Genomic DNA, 23110 nt, shown 5'->3' on the forward strand with positions numbered 1-23110 from the left:
CACATTTTAATAATAATATTACAATAACAATATTGCTTAATTTTCATAAACTGTGTGCTTAAAATTGACTAATCCAGTTTCACTTCCTGCTTATGCGGCTCAACGGCTCGGCACTTTGCCTAATTCTGTTGGCCAGTGGCTTAATTTGATATTAATTGCGAGGCCTGACTGACTGACTACCCCTGACTGATTGCCTCAATTTGTTTGGCGCAACTTGGCCAAAAGCCCACGAATGTGGCTCCGACTTATCGGGAATAAGCGATATGGCACTCCCCTCTCAGAGCAGTACTTTCGACCAAAACCCCGCTGGCATCGAGCGCCAGTCCAGTGCAGATCTCGGGCACGCTCCCCAAGTTCCAGATTCCAGATACAAGCCAAGCCAACCAACAACCAACTCCCGGCTCATTAATAAGCGCCGTCTTTAAGCTAACGTTGGCAGGCACTTGAACCACTTGTAAAATGCAACATTTGTTTGAGCGATAAAATCGAGTCCAATAAATTCACAATGAACATACCAAAAGGTGCATAAAATGCAGCCACCAGCCGACCGACCGACTGGCCGACCGGCCGGGCAGACGATCTCCGATCCAGATACAGATACATTCACAGATACAGATGCAATATGCCGCCTGCCATCTGTATCTGCGCGGTATGCGATGCATTCTATTCGCTATGTCGATGCAAAGCCAAGAGCCGGTGGTTCGGAGTTAGGAGGTCCAGGTCCGGAGCTTGGTAGCCACTGGCCAGTCAGCCAGCCAGTCAGCCAGTCAGCCAACCAGCCTGCTAGCCAGGCTAATAAACGAGCGACCACCGCTGCAAACTGACTTCGGCGAGCGCGACAAAATAAAAAATAGAGTTGTACGACGACCACCTGCAGACCGGGTCGCTCCTCCAAGAGACCCCCAGCCGGAGATCCAGACTCAGAGCCCAGGGATCGGGATTACACTCAGGGAATGGACCTATCTGGAAGAAGTTTCGAAAGTAGAAATACTGATAGGAAGTTTACTTGGGAACCAGAGATCTAATGCTAGTTTTCTTTCATAAGTAATTTAATGCTTAACTTGAGTTTCCCCTTCATTTTCTTCAGTGTATTTTCTTGGCTCTCTGCCATTTGTCGTCATGGGGGCTGCCTGGTACTTGTTGTCCATTGAAATGTCGCCGTGTGCCTCCTAAAATATTCAAATCTCCTTTTGAATGCCATGTAAAACGAGGCAGTGACCCCCAACTCGATCTGTTTGCATGTCGGTGTCAGGAGGAAGAGCTGAGATGGGCTGCAGTTGCTCCAGTTGCTGGTTTCGGAGAGGTCGTCTTCTGACATGTGTGTGGGCTGCCTGGGGGATTGTAATTTAAGCTCCTCCATTGTTTGGGAATGGGCTTATAAGCAGAGACTGCTACTTCGGCTGCTAAGTAACTAAACAGAAAGAAAGCGGGGCCTCAACTTCGGAAGTATAACTCCATAGTCCACGATCTCTATCTAGTTAATAATATTATTGATTTCTTGCATTGACTGGCCTTATTACCACTCGAAGACCTCTTTCCACAACCATTTCCTTGTAATCCAGACAAGCTAGCTTGACCTTAAGTGGTCACACCTTGCCGTACATGCGGCGATATTAATTGTCCGACATTACCAGTTGTCATCTGACCCGGGCCGAGCTGTCCGGCGTTCGAATAAGACAATTTTCAATTGCCCAACTGCAGTGGGTTAAATTGAATCAGCTGCACCCGGAGCAGCGATCGATCTATCTAATACGGCCCCAGCTCAGCCAGCCACCATGCACAGGGAGAAAATCTCCGCATTTATCGTAGAAACAGTAAGAAAAGGCAGACTCCTGAGGGGTCTTCAGTGGTTATTCCAGTTAATAAATTATTTAAATAATATATTTAATAATTTAAGCATTTCTTTCACTGTTTTTTTCCTATTGAAACCGAAACCGAGGCGAGCAATTGAAGGAGAATGCTGCGTGTCGATTGCATGTTCCGCAAACTAATCGAACGAATCGATCAAATTCTCAGCGCCGCCGCAACACGCAACCGCCGAAGATCAAAATATATATAAGGGGTACATATATATATCTATATAGAGGGCTGGCCGATCGTCTAGCGGTAACTGGCTGGAGTAACGCCCGCCGCTGGAATTCAATTATGACGATTGGTTATAGGCGCGATAGCCGCTGCAAGCCAATAAACAAATGCACGGACAGCAACGTACGTAATGTTTAATAATAATAAAGCACGCGGCTGGCTGGACCAAGCAGCTAGTTTGGCAGGGGAGGGGAAGCAAGGGTGTCATGCCACTTACTATGTAATTCAAATCTTAAAGAAGTAAAGTTGGTGAAATGAACTAAAGGCTGATCAATATGCCTTTTAAGATATCTTTTAAGCTTTACAAGTAAGTACTCTTACTAAGCCCCCTTGAAACTGCGCCCCTGACTCTCTGGTGGCGCCCGTTGGCCATGTTATTTGGCCACCACCCGCACCCAAGTTTCCTGAAAAACAGGCAAAAAAGAGAAACGCCAAAATGACTCCGGTGGCCGAGCAACAATAAAACTTATTTATGTCGCTGGTCAAATTTGCGTTGCTATTTTGGGACTTATTTGACAGAGCCGGCGTTTTGTTATTGTTATGGCCATCGGTGAGCTTGGCTCAGATTTCGGGATTGGGCTTGGATCCGATCCCCGAGGAGTGGGAGTGCAGGAGTGGTGCCAAGTGGTTTCAGCGCCTGTCTTTGTTTGGTCGCGCCAAAAGGTTTACGACCTGTTAATGTCCAACTAGGCAAACTGCATCGGCCGTTTTGGCCACCGTTAAGGTGGGATATTGGCCTAACACACAGACACACGACACCCACTGCAGCAACAACACGGCTGCTTGGCTACGCAATTTGGCGCACATTTTGTTTATATTATTAAATAAATTTCGTGTCGGACATATTTTCGTGGCATTTCGCCTGTGGGGAAGGTGTGCTGCCGCTGACCCAAACTGTTTTACATGTGGGCTGGCAATAATGTTTTGAAAGAGCGACTGCGAAACATGGGGCATGCATAATGCATGGACTTGGAATTGGTTCGGAAATTGATATATTACTATTGTGTTGGCAGTCTTGGGTTGATCTTGAGCTGACTTTAGTAGTATCTTAGTACCTAGTCTTACAAGATCTGCAGATAAGTAACTTCAAAGATGTCTTTCCATGGCTTGATTCCTATCTAATGCTGTGCAATGTGACTAGTCTACAGCTTACTTTATAGGGGGAGGCAAGTGCTGATTAGATTAGCATTTGCACTGCCATAGGGGCGCATTAGAGAGCCATTCGTTACCGTTCTCATCAGCCTCAGAAGGCATCTTATCATGGAGGGCTCTCGGGAGTGGCCAATTGATCGAGTGAACTGCTGGACTCTCACAGACAGCCCACATCAGCGCACGTGCACTTAATTTATTTCAATAAAAACATAATTTCCAGTCTATTATCCGCACTCTCTCACACACACGCACACTCGCACACACAGCATAATGCCACCAAAGCCGATCCAATTAAGCTCTGCATTTCTTAAGGGTCACAGGGAGGGAGGGGGCCTAGGGGGCCTATGCTGAGCGTTAATCGCACCGAAAATTGGACACGCCGACGCTGGCCGTTGGCTGTGGGCATTTATGTGGGCTCAGCAGCATTTAAATTCGGGCTGCGGTGTTCTGTTCTCAATACTCGATACCGAATACTCGATACCCAATACTCGTACAATAAATCTCGAGTTACATTATGCATATGAATGCGGCTTGTATTAAGTTTCGTAAAGTGTTAAAATGGAGCCCCGAGGAATCGGAATCCCAATCGAAATGCCCCATAAAACTGTCACAGTCGTCGGGTTCGGGCATAAAACATAATGGTACCCGACTTGGGGTCACGACGTGACTTCTCCGGGCATGTCCACGTATGTAGGCATATCTTTCTTTCGTTTTCTTTCTCTCACTCGAAAGTTCTTTGGGTCTGGGAAAAAGAAACAAACCGAAGCGTCTCAGAAACCTCGGAGCCCGGAGACAGTGCAGGGTCTTGTGGATGGACGTAACCCGATACTCCATATTGCCATGGACATGGATTCGGTCTTGACAAACATGACACTTCATAATTCGCCCGGCCGAGGGCAAACACACTAGTGAGCAAACACCAGTTTAAATTTATAAACCGCACCACTGCGGGTGTGTACCTTTGTCCGACTCCAGCTCTTGCTCGGTCGCGGTCTGCGTGCATCCACTTGTTGATGTTGAATCATGGTGCAGTGTGAGGCACACTGGGTAAGGGTTATGGGTCATATCTAGTTTACATTTATTAATCATTATTCTGTTCTAAAGGAACATTATCAAAGAGAAACTCTCAGTTGAGTATTAAGAGAAGCAATGGTCTTGTTTTTACCGTTTAATCCTGAAAATGAGACACTTTCTGCAGGGGGAACTTTGTACTTTGAACTTTGAAACTTACATCTAGTCCCACTGTGCTGCTCCTTGGCTGTTGCTATTACCATGAATTACTTTCCTTATCAACGACTTTCGCTGCACTAAAGTGCGACGTGGCCGTCTTATGTCATGCATTTCCTGGGCTCTTTGAATGAACTGACTTGAGGATCGACTTTCGGGCAGCGTGAGTGCATGTTTGCCCAACTCACGCGTTGCACTTGAGGCAGAGGACGGACCCCAGAGTTTGTGGTTCATGTTTTTATCAGCCCACGATGACCTAATGTAGACTAAATATTTGCTCCGATTTTTAAGGCTCGGGTGATAAGTGCGGCGCGATTACATCAACATGAACTGCCCTGAACCCCGAATGGGACTCCGGCTCCTCCTGATAATTATTAATGGGAAAAGCGATTTCCCTGAACCCGCTGAGGCGATCAGCGTTTTTTAATCGGGTTACATAAGAACATAAAGATATGGCAGGAAAGGGCTGCCAGGGCTGGTAGGGCTGCCAGCGACCAGAACCCGAAACAAAAACAAGAAATGTAAATGGAATTCAGGGAAAAGATCAGGACGGAGGAGGGGAAATACCAAGCAATCGACAAGTGCCTGCCACGCCAAATTGGAATAATTAAATGCCTCATCGGTGGCGAGATAATCGGACCCCTCCGGTGCCTCGATAAACCTGAAACCCACCACCAATCGGCAGAAGATGACGACGATGACGACGACCCCATCGATCCCCGATCTCCCGGGGAAATACCACATGCCGGGATCTCAGGGGTCTCTCCAGTTCCATATCACAGCCACAGGCACAACCACAGCCTGCACTTGCTCGCGACCTCTGTCCCCGGATTGGGATTCCCCTCCCTCGACGGTTCATGCATGGCATTCCTCAATCTAAACTAAAACTCAAAACTCATTAATATGCTCGCAGGCAAAGGCTTGTCCACTTGCCCCCGGCTGATGTCTGAGGATGAGGAATGGAGCCGGGATGCGATGGCATTATGTGGTTTGTTTGCCCTACCCGACGATTAATGTGATGTGTGCATGCCACGCCCTCTGCATTGGATGCACTGGGAGAAAGGGGAGAAGGCTTCAGTATTGCCCTTCAAGAAGTTATCCAACAAATAAGACATCTTGCAGTTAAATTTAAAGTTAGCCTTACTTCAGGGAGGAATATCATCTAGTTTAAGATTTCATTCGAAGGTTTTCCGATTTTCTTTCAGTGCTTGTGCGTGCTTTCCTTGCTCTCCGAAATGAGCCACGAAAATTAACAAATCTCTGATCATTAATTTGAACACTTGTTGCAGGCGACGGGGAGAGAGAGAGAGAGAGAGAGAGCCTCGGGGCAGGATCAGCCCAGCTAACAGGGGAATCAGGAGCTGAGGATCAGGAGCCGTCCTTTGTGTGTGTGTGGGAAAGAGGGAAAATTGAGTCGCCTTGTGCATACAATTTGTCCTTAATCAGCTTGTGTGAGCCCGACAACTTAACGCTTATTAAAGCCAAACCAAAATACATCCCTCAAGAGAGGAAACGCAGCGACGTGATCTTGGGAAGGACTCGGATATATGCACAGCTATGGGTAATGCGAAACCGAAGACCAGTTGGTTGTGTCGGCGGAATATCAAAAGGTCACCGGGTTCCTGGAATGTCAACAGAGATTTCCACACGATGCACACGTGCAAAGGCATCTCCTCAAGTGGATTTCGGTACTCGGCAACCTCACGGATGCAGATAGCACCACATGGAGGGACAGCTAGAAGGTTCGGTGACTCAGGCTCAGTACCTGCGATAATGCTTCACACCAAAGGCAAACAGGACGAGGCCAAGTGGAAATTATGAGGCACACACACTGGAATGTATGAGGAGGCAAGTGCGAGGGTGGATTTAAGATTTTATTGATTTTTAAGGATTTAATAACAATATTTAGTAACAAAAACTAACTATAAAAAGGTGTGTATTACAGGATTAGTTCCGAGATTTCTTAGTTAAATAGTCATAGGTCACCTTTCACTACCTACAGATCTCCCCTCGCAGAGATAACTAGACAATTAGCTAACAGTCATTCCTCTTCCATTATCTCCCGCCTCTCTAAGACCCTGGGAACAAGTGTCCCATGGGCAATCGTTCAAGTCATCATCGAGGAATGGGCATGGAATTGGGAATGCAACCGATAAGATAAAGCCACTGCGGCGGTGGTCCTTTGGCTTGGGACCTTCCCCTGGCTGCCACTTGGCCACCACCTCCTCCTCCTCCTCCGGCGATTTCTGCTGCTGACCAGGCAGAGACAAATGTTTGTTTGCCGGGACTTTGATAGCGAGTTGAAATTATCTCCGGACAGGGTCTGGCTTTCGGCTCGGTTTGGTTTGGTTTGGTTTTGGCTTCGGTTTGGTTTGCCTTTCGGTCCGCTGATAAGGGAATGCAGACAAATTACACGGACCGACGACGAGTGACAGTGCAGTTAACAATCTGCTGAGCTGCAAAGGGAGAAAGATACAGATACTGCGGTATATAACTCTTGGAGATTAAGAAAGAAGGAGTTAGTTTTGAAAAGAGATCAATCCTGGCCTTACTCCTTACCATATCTTCCTATAAGCAGCAAACAAATCAGAATAAAATTCAGTAAAATTAAATATTTCGAAAGTATTAATATAGGGAGTGAAAGAGTCTCCCTGCCCCTTCATAAGGGGCACCACCATCTGCGGCATGCGTTTCACCTGTGACAATTTAGCGCGCCGACGAGTGGTAAAAATATGTAAATTGTGTGCAGCCTGATGATGCCCCCGGGCGGCCATGGAGCACCTCGAAGAGGCCAGGACCGAAAGGAAGTTTCCATTTTTGGGTGAAATTGGCAATGTCTGACCAAATAAATTACGCGCATGATTAATAAAACGCTGTAGAAGCCGCTCTGCCTCTGCCAAACGGAAAGTTCAATTTGGGCCAAAATATTTTTATCGCCTCCTCCTGTCCAGTTTCGTGGTCTTCCAGCTACTCCTCCTTCTGGAACTCCTTCGGCTCCTTTGGCTACCGCGCATTCCCATAAATTAAACGCCAAGTTATTTGAATTCCCTTCGCTGGTCAGGACAGGCGGAGATTGGGTTTGCTCTTGCCTCGATCTTTGCATCTCCCCCAACTCTTTTTGATGCACTGAGAAAAAGTTGGTGGTTATCTGTGATATTCCTCTTTATATTGTTATTCCTTATATTGTCCATTTTGCGGCAGTTTCTCATCAGGAAAATGCTAAGATTTCTCCCTGTCTGCCTGCCCTTTTATTTTGATTTCACTCGGCGCTTTTGTCAAATGAATTTTGCAGCTGCCGCAACATACAAAATTGCTGGAGCTCAGGGAAGAGGCCTCCCCTCGCTCCAACTCCCTGCAACGAGGAGGAACAGGAGCTGGAGTTGGGGTCCCGTCTCCTCAGCACTCTGTGCCCAATGCCGCTGGGCAGGAAGACACTGATTTGGATACTGTAATTCGTATTTGTCCATTTCGCGTCTTTGGCAATTTTTCCACGCTGCTCAATTATCGTGTTTCATGTTTGCGTTCTTCTTGGGCTTCTGTCGCGCCTCTTGTTCTCTGCCTGCATCTCGGGAGGATGGGGCACGTTTCCTGTCCAGAACACTCTTTCGATTTCGCCTGCGAACAGGAGCCCAGTCAGCCAGACTCACAGTAGCTTTTGGCAGATTGTTTTCGGAAGGGCTGGGAATTAGTTGGACTCCCTAAGTTGGGGTTCAGTGACTATGGAATGTTCTTCTGAATGAATTTTTATAAATCTAACTAAGGAGAATCTTTGATTATTACTAATATATGCAACATGAAGGTTATTATCAACTTCCTCTCGGAATTTCAAGGTGATCCTGACGCACTTTCTCCGCTGACTCGATGCCTTCCTACGATCTGAGGGTTCTTTATAGTCCTGATTGCAGAATCACTGCCTGCGGGTAGGGTATACACATCCACTTCCCCAGTGGAGTGACCAAATTGCTGAGCATGCAACGCGGTGTGGCATGCAACAACTGGCTGCAATTGTAAATTACCGTCTTGGCCACATTTTTGCGCATTTAGTCGCGCTTCGAGTGTTGCCGCTCCGTTCCGATCGGCTCGGTTCGAGTCCGCAGCTGCCCAGATCCCCGGCCCAGGCCGAAAGCCCAAACTCTGGCCCAATCGCAATTACAATTCACTTTGCGCCAGGACGAAAGCGCCTTTCGGCCATTTAATTTGCGGCTTGAATTCGGCTCCGTTGTTGCCGCTTGTTGTCGGTACTTAAGTGTAATTACGCGGCGAATCTCGATCGCAGGCACTGTGCGACCTCCTTTGCCACATCGTGAACTTTTTTTTTGCAAGGGGACTCGACTCCGAGGGATCCGGGGGTGTCGCCAGCTCATCGATGTCGCTGCTTCTGTGGCCCGCGGCCCCTGATCGAGCACTTAACCGAAATCTTAAGCCATGGACACCCGAGCTTTCCCAGCAGGATCAGCAACACTGTGAGAAAGTTGGTAGCAATTGCTGGCATTTCACTGTATAGTTCTTATAGGTCAAAATCCCAAGGTAATGGGTTAGTCAGTAAGTCAGCGATCGGATTATCAGAGTAAGCTAAGTAAGTTCCTTACACTTTTCTTTCAGTGCATGAATGGGTGTTTCCGTTGATTCGGTGGGTTGCATGTTCTCTTTGTGCAACATTAACGGGAATCATGTGGTGAAATTTTTAATGGTCCGCGATACTGGGGCTGACTGTAACAAGAGCTTAATTTGATTTGTGTTTAACATTTTCGGCTGCTGTTGTCGTTTCGGTTTTTCGGCTTTTCGGCTTTTGGCTTTTGTGTTCTTTTATTGGCCGAAAATGCTGATGAGGATTAAACACGAAGCTCACTAATAGCAGGGCAGCAAACGGTTAACCCACTGAGGCAGCTTAACTTGTGCTTAAAAGATTCTACTACAGTTTGGTTCTTCATAGATACTGATTTTTGTGACATTTATGATAAGCTGCGAGGCTAGAACATGTTGGGAATTATAGCGTTGTAGAAGTAAATACGTTTGGACTCCTTCTACTGTTCCCCAGCTAATTAACCCTTCCTCTTGGGTTAACGCCTTGCCCTGACATTGAGGCCAGCCAAGGCCAGGCCTGCATTATTTTGGGAGCTAGAAGCAGAAGCAGAAGCAGAAGCCGCAGCCACTTGGCCACTTTGGCTTCCTGGCTTCCCGTTTTCTTGGCCACTTGGCTACCGTCTGCTGCAGACGAGTGCAATCTATGTCAGAGTTTGACTCGTAATTAGGCTACTTGGAGTGGCACTGGGGATCCGATCCGCAGATGCCGCAGAAGCAGCAGCTGTGGCGCGAAAATTGTTAACACATTGCTGTCACTGGGGCTACCGGACGGCTTGGCTTGGCTTGGCTCGGATCGGATCGGATTGGATTGGATGGGATAGATCTTGGGATCTGGGATCTCCTTCTCGGCTCGCTTATCGCGCTTGACGGGCCGTTTAATTGAAATTCGTTAAGCATTCGGAGAAGAGGGGCAGCCAGCCAGCCAACGGAATGGCCTGGGAATGGGAAATGCTAAGACTAAGACCTGGCTAAGACTAAGTTGCAATTTACAGTTGCAGCTGCTTTTCAGCTGCAATAGTCCACCCGCAACTGCAGTCTAGTTGGATAATTGCAGTCGCTCGTTGCTGTTGTCGGCGTAAAAATGCTAATTAAAGTTCGTTTGTTGTCAGTGGGAGCTGCAACTGCGGCTTGGCCGAGACAGCCAAGGGTTGTCCAGAAAGAGGAAAAATAAAGATTAACGAGCCAAAGAAATCGTTAAAGAAATGAAACGGCCAACTGATATAAGCTGGTCAGATTTGGAAGTGGAAAATGTGACTTGGGAATACCCTAAACTCTGATTAAGTAGTTATCATGATGGCTTTTATAGCTGGTCAGAAGAAGTTTGAGTACCCTTTCAGGGTATATAATTAGAGAATTAGGATACCTTACTCTGAGGTAGGCTTAGACCCCATAGACCTCCTCTGATATCTGCGATACCCAAAACTAGGAAGTGTATCCCGAAAAAATGAGTTGGGAAAAAATGCAAATTGTTCGTTGATGAATTAACAAAAAGGAAAATCGTGACTTATGTTTTTGGCAGCTGCAAAACGAACCGAGACAACTGTCCAGTAACTCGCAGCCCCTTGCTGTTGCTCCCTACGCTCCCTACACACTATATATATCTGCAGTCTAGTCCGATTTCTGCGGCTAATCAATGACGCAGCTTTTTGGCAGAGCGAACACCTGCAAGATCAATAGCTGATGGCTGATGGCTGACTTTCGAGCTGGAGGAGAGCCGCAGCTTCCGCACGCTAAAGCTGCCTCATTAATGATCGGAGGTTTGGAGGAGTCAGGGAGAACAACAGCCATAACGATGCCCCCTAATTTGATTGCCTGGTTATAATGATTGGAAGCGGTCCTAGCCTCCTCTACTCCCCTCCAGCGAATGCCTTGCCTTCGCCAGCCAGCCGCTCCTTTGCTCCCGCACGTTTTTCGCGTTGAACTTCACTGAACTTGAAGCTGAAATTGTTGCCAGCCTAAGAAGAGGAAACATACATTTTTAACACACTCAGAAATGAGTTTTGGCAGTTATACAGTGAAGCCTTAAAAGCAAACTCTTTCCAGGAACATGTCTGTGTTTCTCCTACAACAACTCTCTAAGATTTGCAGCTCTCAGGATGAAGTCTTTCTTAAGTACTCAGTGAAACCCAGCTAAGTATTTTCTCCAAGTGCAGTTTTGGTTTTTGGCTTAAGTCGTGATTTGAGTGTCGTGCGAAATTTTTGTTCAACTTTTTATAGGTAAAGGAGTATCTCTCAGCCTGCACTTTTGGCACTGAGCCGAGGCCTGAACTTTGTGCAGTCATTTAATTTTTCCCCCGCCCGCAAAAAGAGAGCTGAGCTGCGCGGGAATGATGGCCAACATTTTAATGTGCTGCCTGCGAGCTTTTGTGAAATTTTCGACCATTTAGCAGACTTTTTGTGGGTTTTTTCGGTTTCGTTTTGCTTGGCTTGGCTTGGCTTGGCTTGGCTTGGCTCGAAGTGGAATTTTAATGCTTTCGCACACCTGCGCAGGCGCAGTAACAGTTATGTGCCCGTAACCTTGTTTCTGGGCCAAAAAGGTGGAGATTGTCAGCTGGCGAAATTTCAGCGACTGTCTTTCGGATCTTTCCATGGCAGGGAACCAAACTTCTGATATATAGTAATAGATCTTGCAGGTTCTTTATCTTTAGCTAGCTAAGCAAATGCACTTTGCCTAATTAAAATGCATTAGGGAGCGAAGGTCTAAGGTTACTCGTAAAACCGGACACGTCATGCCCTTTGGGACAATCAAAACAAGAAAACAGTCAACTACCTGGGACGAAATGGAAATCCTTTCCAATCACACAATCACGGCCAACAGCCAGCAGCCAGCAACGTCGGTTTTTTAATGGGCGATGACTCAACCTCGGAGAAGGCAGAAATGAAGAAGTGAAATAAAATAAAGAAACAGCTCACATCCAAACTCACACACACCTGAGCTCGGGGGCTCTGGGCTCTGCACACCTGAGAAACGAGAAATGCATGCAGGTGTCAATCGCCGGCCGAAGAATGGTCAGCACTGCGGCAGAGCAGCAGCAGCATTCCGAAAAAATACAGAAAAATGTATAAAAAGCATCGGAAAAGAAAAGAAACCCGAACGCAGGCAGACGCATTACAAATTCACACCAAGTGGCACCCACAGCCGCAGCAGAGTCAGATGCATCCGCAGGGTAGCTGACGAGGAGGGGAAATGGTTAATCATTTAGGTATAAATCTCGATCGCGTCTTTGTCCGACATTGCCCGTGGGCCCGCAACCCAGCAATCCAGCAATCCAGTAGCCATTAACGTCCTTGTCGGTCGGTAACTTTACACTGGTGAGGAAAGATCTGGGAGCTGGGGAGGATGTATTCTAGGTCGAGGGTAAATTCCTCTAATTGCCAGCCAATCATTAACAGAAAGAGGTGGAAACTGTAGGTCTCAAATTGATTCTTCGGGATCTGAGCTAAGCTAATATCTCACCTCTTTAAGTTCTTTGGGTTTAAAATCAAGTCATATCTCCATTTCGAAATATTAATAAAAAATATTTAATAACACTTTATAAAATCCAAGACATAGTGCCTTGCTAGATAACCATTCCCCTCTTCGTACTCCCCCGCCACTTCATGCAAATGAGGTGCATGCCTCCAGCTCGGAATAGCTGCACAGAGCTCCTCCATGGAGCGAGAATGGAGATAGAAGATAGAAGATCAGGGCCAAGAAAGAGCTCTCAAAGAGCGGCGACAAAAATTCCAAGAACCGAGCGCGTCAATTGATTTACTCAGCTGTGCGACGGTCGTTGGTTGATAAGTCTGAGATTTGTTATATTTGCTTCATCATCGCGCCACAAACGAGGCAGTTGAAGACGCAGTTGGAAGTGGAAATGGGTAGAGATGGAGAGCCCCAAGGAACGGGCGATCTTCATGATCGTCGTCGTCGTCGTCATGATCTCCGGCCACCGCACACATGTGCGCACATTAAAAAGCAAGTTTCTCAGGTGTTTAAAAGCGTTTAAAAAGAAAACAGACAGAGGCAGAGGCAGAGGCAGAGGCAGCGGGGGACGAGGATCCCAACGAGACAACAATAAACGCAGCCGCGTCCGACTCCAAAGGAGGGTTAAAAATACTCGAACTCGTACTGGTACTATTCCAAGAGCCAAGAGCTAAGAGCCAACAACCAACAGCCAAGATCCAAGAGCCAGTTAAAGCCATGATCATGATCTCGCGACTTGCGAGCCATGGAAACCGCGGACGGACAGCTGGCGACGCCAACAACATCTACAATGGGGGGAGTTCAAATAAAGAACTATCTTAAGTTAGGAAATAAGTAAAAGAAATCAAAATTAATATTAAGATATGTTTAGTTTACAACAATTACTGCTAAAAGATGAACTCAAATTACGTTTTAAGGGGCTTTTACTAGCTTGCATTTCATAAACCTTTACCCCAAACTATTGCCCAAAAGAGACCCCAATTAAGCGCACTATTTGCGTGACCCCAACTGTGAGACGCCAGCGACGACGAGCACGTGAAGGTTGCCCAGCCGTTGGCCAAGTTGGAGATTTACTTAACGAAATCAAGAGGAAGCGCGTAGGATCGCAGATGTGGCTGTGGCTGGGGCAGGGTTTGAGGATGAGGAGGGGCTGTGTAGACGGGCTGGGAGGGGGCAGTTAACCTAGCTGTCATACAGCATTGATTGCTCCGAGGCAATGGCAACACAAAGGCCCCACTGACTCCGCTTGATTGCTTGCCGCAGCAATGGAAAATGTAGAAAAGGTACACAGAGTAGAGGGACCTGAGGCGGGGGCCTATGACGAGGGCGGTACATTTTTGGACCGCGCACCAGTGACTCAGCATCTACACACTTGGTTTTTGTGTGTTAACGATGCCCGATGCTGGCCGGGGGCTCAGCCAAATGTTAAGTGCATGTTTTGATTGGTTTGTGGCGGCCCAAACGGATCGAGATTATGGCCCATTGAGTGTGCTCGTATGGAAGCCAAGTCCGAATGAAGCTGCCTTTCCCAGGGGATCCGAATCATCCAGCCAGCGAGGATAATGTGCAACCTTATGTGCATAATCTTCTTAAGAGGTGTCGCAGGCATTTATTATAGTTAAGGCGAGAGTACGTCCTGGCCAGCCAACCTCAAAAGCCAAATTAATGACGAGGCTTAATTATAGACCTGCAAATCTGGCTGTGAGGTTCTGGGGAATGTGTGTAATGTGCCACTCAGAGGTGTAAGGCAAGAAAGAAGTACTTCATTTAGAACATGGCAAAGTCAATCATAAGTTGAGTTTTAACCCAATCAGTAACAGTTTTCAGTCTTTAATTACTGGTTAGATACGCTTTATTGATGGATATCTTCTCGCAACTATCCTGATATATTCCTGGAAAGTAGGCAGGTAGGCTTCCTGAGTTAGTTTCTAAGCCATAAATTGCTGGCCAAATGTTGCTCAATCCCTTTGTCTGTCGTCCCCCAGTATTACCATAAAGCCATTGAACATCTGCAACGTTTATGGCCTCAGCACCTGTTGGCCATGCGAAACTAGGCAGGAAAGGTGTTAGAGAGGTGGGGTTTTTAGGCGGAATGCGAAACCCTTTCATACCTCCGAGTGATGAATTAAGCGAATTCTGGAAATTCCGCAACCTGGCAGCCATCAGCGGTGGCTCTACGAAATGAGGATGCAAGGCATTAACAATGGCCTGCGAGAATTAACACCTGTGTGCCAGAATGCACTCTCTCATGGAAATCTCTACAAATATTTGACGTGAGCTGAATTGAGGGAAATTTGCATTTGCCGTCGCGGCGGCGAAAGAACAAAAGGCCAACAGGTAAATGCACTTCTCCAGGCCACATCTTGCCGCATCATTAACACGTCGAAGGAGAGGTGCGAAAATCCATCACCGATTCGGTTATCTCCATTGTTCATTTGTCTTTTTGTCTTACGGTCTTACGGTCTTCTGGCCTGGTTCGGAAAGTGCGGCCAAGAGCGAATGGAAATTGAATTTGGAATGTTCGGCAGCGTGGAATTCAATGCACTGGCCATGGGCACGTTCGAGTGACAAATGTCAATTTGCATTCGATTTGCAAATGTTTCTTTTGGCTGCCGTTAATTGCGCCCCGCCCCCTCTATAGCCCCTTCCCCCTATACCACCCGCCAGCCGCCCAACTGCCCAACTGTTTCCAATCACTGGATTCGTAACTGCCACTGTGGGCTCGACGGCGTTCAAGCTCAAGAACACACCTTAAACTGTTTTTCAGTTCGCTTAGCACACTGGCAGAAATCATGGCTTACGAGTTTAGTTTAAACTAATCTTAGTTAGTGCAAAGGTAAGCTGAGAGTAAGGAAAGGTAGAAACTTTATCCTTCATTCAAGACATAATCAATTTCCTTATGATTCTGCTGGCTACCTAAGAATCTTTTTCCCCAGTGGACTGGTAACCTCTGTGGCTGGCTGCTATTGAAATTGGAATTCATGGGGCAGGCCAAGAGCCAACAACCAGCAAGCAGCCACCAAGGGGCGAAGCCAATAGCCATGCCCATGCCCCAACTGCCAACTGGCTGCAACAAGTTCAAACACATGACGTCGTCGAGGCAACAGCAACAGCAAAAGCAAAAGCAAAAGCCACCGAGGCGATTGTTGTCGCCTCTCCCCCAGGGTCTCCCCGCTCGTAACCCCGATCTCTGGAGGCTCCAGCCTCGGTTCAATGTCAATTTCGATTCGTCATCCGCAGCTGCGTTGATTTCTCGAGCGACCTATTCCCCTCCTCTGTTTGCCTTAGCAGCCGAGTTCTTTTTTTTTTATGGTCATGTTAAGTTTGGACTTGGCTTTTAACACACGGACAAGCGGACAGACCAGATCGACGGACGGACGGACGGACGGACAGAGAAGCAGGACCACCATCGTCGATGGGGTTCATTCTAGTGTGCAGTAATTTATTGAGGCGACGGTTGCCCGGTTAAACGCGGACATGTGTGGGCAGCCGGAGGCGAGATTACGTCGGATGCCCTTGCATCTGCATCTGCATCTGCAGCTGGCAGCCAGGCAGAAAGCTGAGGCTGAAGCTCAAGTCGAAGCTGCAGAATCCACTCGAACGCCCACGCGATTGTCACTGTCTTCTTGGGCTTGCCTGGCAGGGCAAGAGCAGCTGAAAGTAAACTTAATAAGAGGCTGAGGGCTCTAAAGTTGCACGGATTTGATGTTGCAAGATGTTGCAAGTAATAAATAATAATCGAATTTATATAGCACACTTTAATTAATTAACAAATAATTTAAACCACATTCCTAATCACTCCTAGTTAGTCAAAGTTGGGTTACTCTTCAGCTGGGTTATTATGATCTTCAACACCTGATTTATGTGCTTTAACTTCTGAATCTCGGCCTGCTCCTGCTCAGGTGTCATGGCTTGTCCATCGTTCAAGAAGGGACTGTATACCAGTTCCAAGGGAAATCCTATTGTGGGTGGAGCACTGTTCGGGGGAAGGCTCTGCCAGTCCTGCATCAGTGCCTCTGGGTTACCCATCATGTCAACTTCATCGCTCGTCGGGGGCAGCTCTACTCTAATGGCCATTTCGCTAAACAATTTTCCTAGGGGGTAGTGATTTCCTCAATCTCCCTTCTATGTTCAAGGAAATCCTTTTAACATACTTACAAGTCAAGGTACTTCGATGGGGGTCAACAAAAAGTATTTCGAAAGTATTTTTCCGGAATGGCAATCCAAAAACGGACTACTTCTCAGCAAAAGTGCCCTGGAATTGCAGAATCGTTCCGATTTGACCAGCTTTTCCAGTGTAGCTTGGATACTTATTAGTATCATGATTACCCTGATGAACCAAAAAAATAAAACCCCAAATGAAAGACTTCGTAAGAATACTTTTGTAAAACCGTCTTCTTATTAGCATGCAAAGTCAAAATTCAAAATAATTTCAGCGATTGGCGGCCACGGTGCACCGGACATGCGCACAGTGGGCCCTCGTTGTCAGTTCCTATACATTGTTACGTATACATTTCTCTCTCGCTCAGCTCAATCCTCGATTCAGCTCCAATTTGTGGAACTGGTGCTCACTTGCGCCTGATCCAAGGCCATTTGCTGTTGGTTCAACAACATTTGCGAGGGCTGCTGCTGCTGTGGCTGCTGCTTTTGCTGTTGCTGCTGCTGCTGCTGATGCAGTTGCTGCAGCTGCTGCGATTGCGATTGCGGCTGCATTGGCGGCTGCTGCATTGTCTGCAGCAGAAGTTCCCCCATCTTGGCCCTAAAGAACACATTCTGGATGGGCGTCATTTGCTTCATCATCGGCAGAAAGCTGACGAGGTAGTTGTAGTCAGAATCGCCCACATGGAGGACGCTCTTGCTTCTGGCCAAGTCCTGGCTGGTGGACTGCATCAGCTGCTGCTCCTCGCGCTCTAGGTTTTCCAGGAAGTTAACCTGTTCATCCACCCTCTTTGCACAATGGCAACTGTTGGCTGCCGCGGCAGCCAAGGCACTTCCATGGGTTAAATTCGGATTTATGGATATTCCGGGCCCAATTTTGAGGCCACTTTGGGGCAACTGCTCCTCCGCCGCCGCACTGGCCAAAGAGATGTTCTCGGAGAGCTGGCGTAACGCCTGCGGGGTGGACACATTCTGGAATTCCCGCATCAGGGCATCGTTATCCGCCTCCATTTCGTCGGAAGCCGAGGTGTTTTCTCTCTTGAAGTTTGGCATTATGATTAAGGGCTCTCTTCTCAGAGAACTGTCCATCTCCTCCTCCTCGTTATTGCTACTATCCCTGTCCTCCTTCAGTATTCGCTGACCATCGAGAAAAGTCATGGCCTCCGCATATGTCCACTGGTGACCCGGCGTGGGCGACTGATGGAGGCTCAAGTTGCCGCTTCGCCTGTGTTTGCGACGATAACTGCAACGCAGATTTTTCCACTTGCTGCGACAGACATCAACTGAAACGTCAGAGAGGCAGAAATATGATTAAAGAAAGAGAGCGAGAACGAGGTACTCATCGTACACTGAACAAGATTTGGGTGGACTTTACTAATAACTATTACTTTTTGGGCGGAAAATCTGGATAGACCGATTTGAGCATTTTTTGAAGATTTTTCGAAAGATCTTGAAAAATGTACTTTTTGAGGTGAGTATACAGTTCGAAGGGGAATTAATTTACGAACTCAACGAGGTACGACACTAGTTATTCTGACGATTTTTGGCGTTGTTTTGGGAAATACCCTGATATATTAAGCATAACATCCAAATAATGACTTTTGAGCACAAATCGCGGTATTTTTAGCAGTATTATGCTTATAACTCTGTCAAAATAAGACTCACAGCTATAAGGACGAATGTTTTGTGCAGCTTACGACCTAAGCAAACTTTTTATGTGATTGTAGAGATGATTTTCGGAAATTAAATTTTTTGTGAAATTTGACTTTTTTGATTTTTTCGAAAAATTGAAAAAATATTTTTTTCCTCAGATTTGAATGGGACTTCAATATTTTGAAAATAGATTGAAAAACAAGCCTAACGACATATGGCATTACAGATCATTTTTGGCTTTGTAATGAAGAAAATACTGATATTTCGAGCCTCAAATCGCTTTTCGCGTTTTTTGAACATCATAAAAATTTGCGAAAAATCTAAAAAAAATCAATTTTTCAGCCTGGTACACCGTTCGACGGGGAATTTAAATACGAACTCAGTGAGGTATGACATTCCATGTCACGACTATTTTTGGCTCTGTAATGAGGAAAATACTGATATTTTGGGCTGAAAATCAAAATTGTGACTTTTTAGTAAAATTTTCAATACTTTTCCCCAGTATTATGTTTATAACTTTGTCAAATTAAGAGCTACAAACAAAAGGAAACTGTTTTTTTGCAGCTAACGTCCCCAGAAAACTTTTTATCTGGGTATGAAGATGATTTTCGGAAAATAATTTTTTTGTGAAATTTCACTTTTTTGTAAGGGGTACCATCATCTTTTTTTCGAAAAATTGAAAAAATATTTTTTCCTTCAGATTTGAATAGGACTTCAATATTTTGAAAATATATTGAAAAACAAGCCTAACGACATATGGCATTCCATATTCCGACCATTTTTGGCTTTTTTATAGACAAAATACTGATATTTTGAGCCTCAAATCGGGATAAACCACTTTTTCGTTTTTTGAACATCATAAAAATTTACGAAAAATCTCAAATAAATCACTTTTTGAGTGTGATATACAGTTCGACGGGGAATTTAAATACGAACTGAACGAGGTATAACACTCTATGTTATAATCATTTTTGGCTCTGTAATGAGGGAAATACTGATATTTTGGGCTGAAAATCAAAATTGTGACTTTTGAGTAAAATTTGCGACATTTTCCCCCAGTGTTATGCTTATAACTTTGTCAAAAGAAGTCGCAGAACCAAAAGGAATACTGTTTTGTGCAGCTAACGACCCAAGCAAACTTTCTATGTGGTTGTGGTGATAATTTTTTGTCCAATTTGACTTTTTTGTAAGAGGTACCATCATCTTTTTTTCCAAAAATTGATAAAATATTTTTTTCTTCAGATTTAAATGGGACTTAAATATGTTGATAATAGATTGAAAAACAAGCTCAACGCGATATAACATTCCGTGATATGATCATTTTTGGCTTTGCAATGAGGATAATACAGATATTTTGAGACACAAATCGGGACAGACCGATTTTCGCATTTAATATATGTAAATAATGTAATATCGTATTGAAATTTCTCACAGTGCACTCACCACCGAGTCCAACGGCCTCAGCCACCGCGTTCCAGAGGCGCTGCGTCTCCGGGCGGTTGGCGTGGTCTGGGTGCGCCGAGTCCCAGAGAGCGGGACGCCGCCTCACCTCGTAGATCAGCCCGTGCATGTCCATGTGCTTGGGTCTTTATCGGCAAACTGAGCGAACTGAGCCTTTGGCATGCAAAGAGTCAAGTGCTGGCGTGCAGGAGAGCCTCTCTCGGCGTGTTCCTCTCCATTGCGAATTCTCTCGCAGAATGTGGAGAAGGGAAGTGTGCTCAACTCAGTGCCCATGACGGTGAAACGGTTTTTGTTTTGTTTTCGTTCCACAGACTGAGGTGGAAGATAAAACTTCAGATAAGAAAAAGCTCATCACAGATATGGCAGAAAATTAAATGATGTCTTTTGATATGCCACTCAATATCTTCTTAAAGTGAGATGCTATCAAATGATAACAGTATCCGTGACAGGTGTATTTCTAATCGTGAAAAGGATTTTTACAGGGCATTTGCTAAGTCCTCTATCATTTAATAGAATTACCTCTCTCTGGAACGCCGTTACTCGGCCATTTCATTTGTTTGCTTTGCTCTCAGTTCTCCCAGGCTGTTGTTTTTGCTCTGCCAGACATTGAACTTGATGGCACAGTGGGGCGGAGTGCATGGAAAACGCGTGCGATATGGAGAACATGTGCTGGAGTCGATAGCCGGCAAAGTGACTTCCTATCGGGGGATGTTCCAAATATTTGCACAGCCGGGTCTGCCAGTTGCAAGTTGCAACATGTTGCCGCTAACGTTGCCGTTGCCATTGCCGTTGCCATAATCCGAAAAGGCAGCCGGCCAAAAGCCGGCAGCAACACATGTTGCGGCTGTGTCTGCAATGTTGCTGCTGCTGCTGCTGCCGGGTCGGCGACAACAAGTGGACGTGGAGGATATGCGACAGCAATTATCTCTGGCTATAGCCCCTATACGAGGTGTGTTCAAAAAGTAAGGTGACTCTTCAAATTTCGCGAATTTCAAATTTTTCGAATATCGAAACCTTTTAGAAGTTATACGAGGTGTGTTCAAAAAGTAAGGTGACTTTTCAAATTTCAAATTTTTCAAATTTTTCGATTATCTTCAGTTTTGGGAACAAGAAAAAGTCACATGGGGCCAAATCCGGTGAATATGGTGGCTGAGGCATTATTGTGGTGTTGTTTTTGGCCAAAAAATCCAAATCCTTTGATCCATATTTTTCGATAGCAAAAAATCGCCGAGCTCGCAAAATAACTTGTAACTTTACGCCTCTCACAACCAAACAAAAGAGGATGTTCCATTGAAACTTGGTACAGATGTTAGGGAAGAGTGTACCAATATAACAAAACAAAAAAATCGATAATCGAAAAATTTGAAATTCGCGAAATTTGAAGAGTCACCTTACTTTTTGAACACACCTCGTATAGTAATATAGCCTATATAGCATATCCATATGCTGTCGCCTGGTCGGATTTGCGCACGACTTTCGCTTGCCATTCCAGGCCATTGTTGCTGCTGCTGTTGCTGCTGTGTGCCTCATGTTGCTGTTGTCATCAGTTGCAGCTGCTGTCAATCTGTTGGCCGCTCGCTTTTGAAAAGGCAAAACAACGAAAATTTCCATGTGTCATTTCAGAAATGCAAATATGGACATGATCTGGTGCCCTGGCTATCGGCTTCCAGCTCCCAGCTCTCGGATGTTGTTGCTCCTGCAAAGTCTTCCACATGTCCAGCGTGTCAGGCGATCAAACCCCGACTGACAGCCAAGTGACGTCTAAATTTTGTTCAACGAAATGATTATAAAGGCATTTATGCATGCGTAGTGACCAGTCAGAACGGAGAACGGCGGTCGCTGCCTAGCTACTGTGGAATCTGAACTGCACTCAGGGAAAAGTTTGTACTTTGTATTGCCTACAATGCGAGAAAATGCACTGAAAGTTTACCAGATCTCACTTTGGAATTCCAAAGCCATAAGCATTTCCTTACTTTTTATGCCATTAAGACTTGGAAACTTCAAGTTCCTGGAAATACCTTCTGGAACTTCAAAGATAGTCACATCTTGAGAACCAGAATTTCCCTCTCTGTAAGCTATTCTGGCTGCTACCACAATTGATTTGTTGCTAACCAATGTCCCCGACAGACTCCGTCAGCGGCCAAGGCTTGTATTCAAAATTCCCCCATGGAGGCTCCATGTTTATTATGGCCTGGCCAAAGGCGATTTATGAAGGCTTTGTCCGAGTCCTAGAAGAGCTTAAGCCAGGCAGAAAGAGCCGAAGAACAAGAGGCTCATGCTGACTGGTATTCAAAAACAGGCAAATAAATAAAAACTATCATAGGTGATTATGTACTAACTTAGATTCTAACGCCCCATAAATGGCAATTGCAATTGCCGTTGACGGCATTTAACGCCGGCCGTAAAATGTGGCCGTCGTCTGGGATTGCCGTTGTTGCTGCCGCTGCCGCTGCCGCTGATTGTTATAACAAATTTGCATAATTATGCCGCTTATCTTGGCCATATGTCTGGGCCCGGCTGGCTTGAAGACTTGAAAACTGGTAGACGTTTCACGTCTGCAACACGCGCCGCGAATCGACAGCGGCAGCAGCAACAGCAACTCCCAATACCCAACTCCCACATGCAACATTTGTTTTTGGCCATTGTTATGGTCGATGCCACATGTTGCTGCCGTGTTAATTGCAACCGCAACAACATAATAAATTACCAACTGCCAGAGAGAGGCAGAAAAACAGTTAGTTGACATTGACGCACTGCGAATCATAAAAACGGACAACAAATTGATTGCCAATCAGCAACATGAACACGACAGCAACTCCGGCAGCATCAGCCACTCCAGCAATTCCAGCAACCTGCAACTCGGCAATTGCAGGTGTCAATGAATGTTGCAAATAAGGAAAAGCGCGACAAGCGTGGCGAAAAGCGTCGGAAGACGGGGAAAGGAGAGCGAACTGGGCAGAAAAAAGTTAATTGACCGCTGCCAATTGCTGCTAATGTGGCCAGTTATTATGTCAAACGGCCAGCGGCTCTTGCTTTTGGCCAGCGGCTCTAATTGAATTCAGTATCGCCTGGACCATTGTCACGCAGTTGATGTTGCCCCAGCAAACAGAAACTGCAACTGTGGCAGACCAACTGCTGCGATACAGTTCGGCAACTTGCAACTTGCAACTTGCAACGGGCAACCCACACGAATCCGCAATCCGCAATCCGCAATCCTCGATCCGCAAGCGAATGAAAGATGTCCACGAGGCGCACATGGAAAAATTCCGCTAGCAATTAAAAATATTTCCAACGCAAATGCAGCCAGCAGGCAAAACGTACAGC

General features: G+C 46.0%; 1 protein-coding gene across 1 annotated transcript; it reads right to left on the bottom strand.

The window, feature by feature from the left end:
* Nucleotides 1-16891: 16891 nt before the first annotated feature.
* LOC108104628 (myb-like protein AA) lies at nucleotides 16892-19935 on the bottom strand. The gene is made up of 2 exons (XM_017210803.2): nucleotides 19769-19935; nucleotides 16892-17955 (listed from the first exon to the last, which is right to left on the bottom strand). Exons 1-2 carry the CDS (start codon nucleotides 19899-19901, stop codon nucleotides 17057-17059), a joined length of 1032 nt encoding a protein of 343 aa, XP_017066292.1. The 5' UTR covers nucleotides 19902-19935; the 3' UTR covers nucleotides 16892-17056.
* Nucleotides 19936-23110: the final 3175 nt, after the last annotated feature.

The sequence above is a fragment of the Drosophila eugracilis genome, unplaced genomic scaffold (genome assembly GCF_018153835.1).
Source record: "Drosophila eugracilis isolate 14026-0451.02 unplaced genomic scaffold, ASM1815383v1 contig_2088, whole genome shotgun sequence".
Taxonomy (NCBI): domain Eukaryota; kingdom Metazoa; phylum Arthropoda; class Insecta; order Diptera; family Drosophilidae; genus Drosophila; species Drosophila eugracilis.

Bases quoted from the DNA above. Each gene is read 5' to 3' on its own strand.
- LOC108104628 (XM_017210803.2), bottom strand. From the start codon at position 19,901: ATGGACATGCACGGGCTGATCTACGAGGTGAGGCGGCGTCCCGCTCTC. The intron at 17,956-19,768 runs GTGAGTGCACTG...CTGACGTTTCAG, and splicing joins TGAGGCCGTTGGACTCGGTG to TTGATGTCTGTCGCAGCAAG.